The following is a 1,119-nucleotide window of genomic DNA, read 5'->3' on the forward strand; positions in this document are numbered from 1 at the left end:
AGCGCTGCATGTCGCAGATCATCTCACTGCTTCTTCTTGGGCATGGAGGCAACAAGCAGCCAGTAGATGGAGTAGCAGGTTCCTGCAGAGGACAGACATGAGTAGAAGAAGAATCTGGCTGCTTCCTAAAACAAGTAACATGGTGAAAATATGACTTTAAATATGAGTCTCTGTTTCTTTCTCTTTAATTAACCAACATTATTGGGGATCTGCAGCAGTGCTCAGAAAGGTGGTTGCCATAGCAACCTCCACCTGGAAGGAAGCAGAACATGGCGCCCGTTCCTCCTTCAGCGCTGCTGCCAGACAGTGACCCCTGCTGGCCAGGAGGCCTCAGCGCTGCAGCTTTCTGAGCCGCTCCGTCCTTCAGCCTGGTTCTGGTCCAACCCGATAAGGTCCAGATGAAACTCATGTTCATAAACGCATCACATCTTCTGCTGCTAATGATTAGTTTAGTAATTGATTGATCAGAAAACTAAACCATCACCACCTCCTGGTCCTGCTCCATATTTAAGTTTTATTTTTGTCTTTTTCAAATAAATAACTCTGTCTACCCTTTTTAAAACATGTAACCATTTTAACTGTTGTTTAATATCGATGTATTTTTTAATCTAGCCTGTGATTGGCTCTTACCTGCGACAGTCAGCAACATGGTGGCCCGGTACAGCAGAACATCGCTGGTTCCTCCTTTGATGTGGACCGGCAGCCCGTTGTCTTCCTGTAACCATGGAAACCACAGGATAAGTCTTTATTTCTGACATGTTTTTAGTACAAGCAGACAAAAAGCTGCAGGATTCAAACCTGCAGCTCAGTTTGCTAAAGAACAGAAGCAGAGCAGCTTCAGCCAATCGGAGCGTCCGTCCGCTCCTTTAGCAGGAAGTTGACGATTGGTCAACTTCCTGCTAAAGGCGGGTCAGAAGCTTAAAAGTCATGTTGAGAGTTTAGGTTTCATTTAGTGCCATCAAGGTGTGAAATGAAACATTAGAATCGAACTGCATGTCGACCCCACAGCGCCTCCTGCAGGTCACTGGGGTCACAGCGACAGGAAGGAAACGGAGCCTGGGTCAAACTGAGGTCACACTGAGGTCACACTGAGGTCACACTGAGGTCAAACTGAGGTCA

The 1,119-nt window shown here is 46.6% G+C and overlaps 1 protein-coding gene across 1 annotated transcript in view; it reads right to left on the reverse strand.

The window, feature by feature from the left end:
* The window catches only part of cox7a1 (cytochrome c oxidase subunit 7A1), a 5,740-nt gene that overhangs the window by 555 nt on the left and 4,066 nt on the right, over nt 1-1,119 (reverse strand). The window contains exons 3-4 of the mRNA XM_008402012.1: nt 631-715; nt 4-82 (exon numbers count right to left, since the gene is read on the reverse strand). Of these exons, the coding sequence (XP_008400234.1) occupies nt 24-82; nt 631-715 (144 nt within the window). The 3' untranslated portion in view covers nt 4-23. The remainder of the gene's footprint in view (nt 1-3; nt 83-630; nt 716-1,119) is intronic.

This window comes from Poecilia reticulata, unplaced genomic scaffold, assembly GCF_000633615.1.
Source record: "Poecilia reticulata strain Guanapo unplaced genomic scaffold, Guppy_female_1.0+MT scaffold_159, whole genome shotgun sequence".
NCBI classification, from domain to species: Eukaryota; Metazoa; Chordata; class Actinopteri; order Cyprinodontiformes; family Poeciliidae; genus Poecilia; species Poecilia reticulata.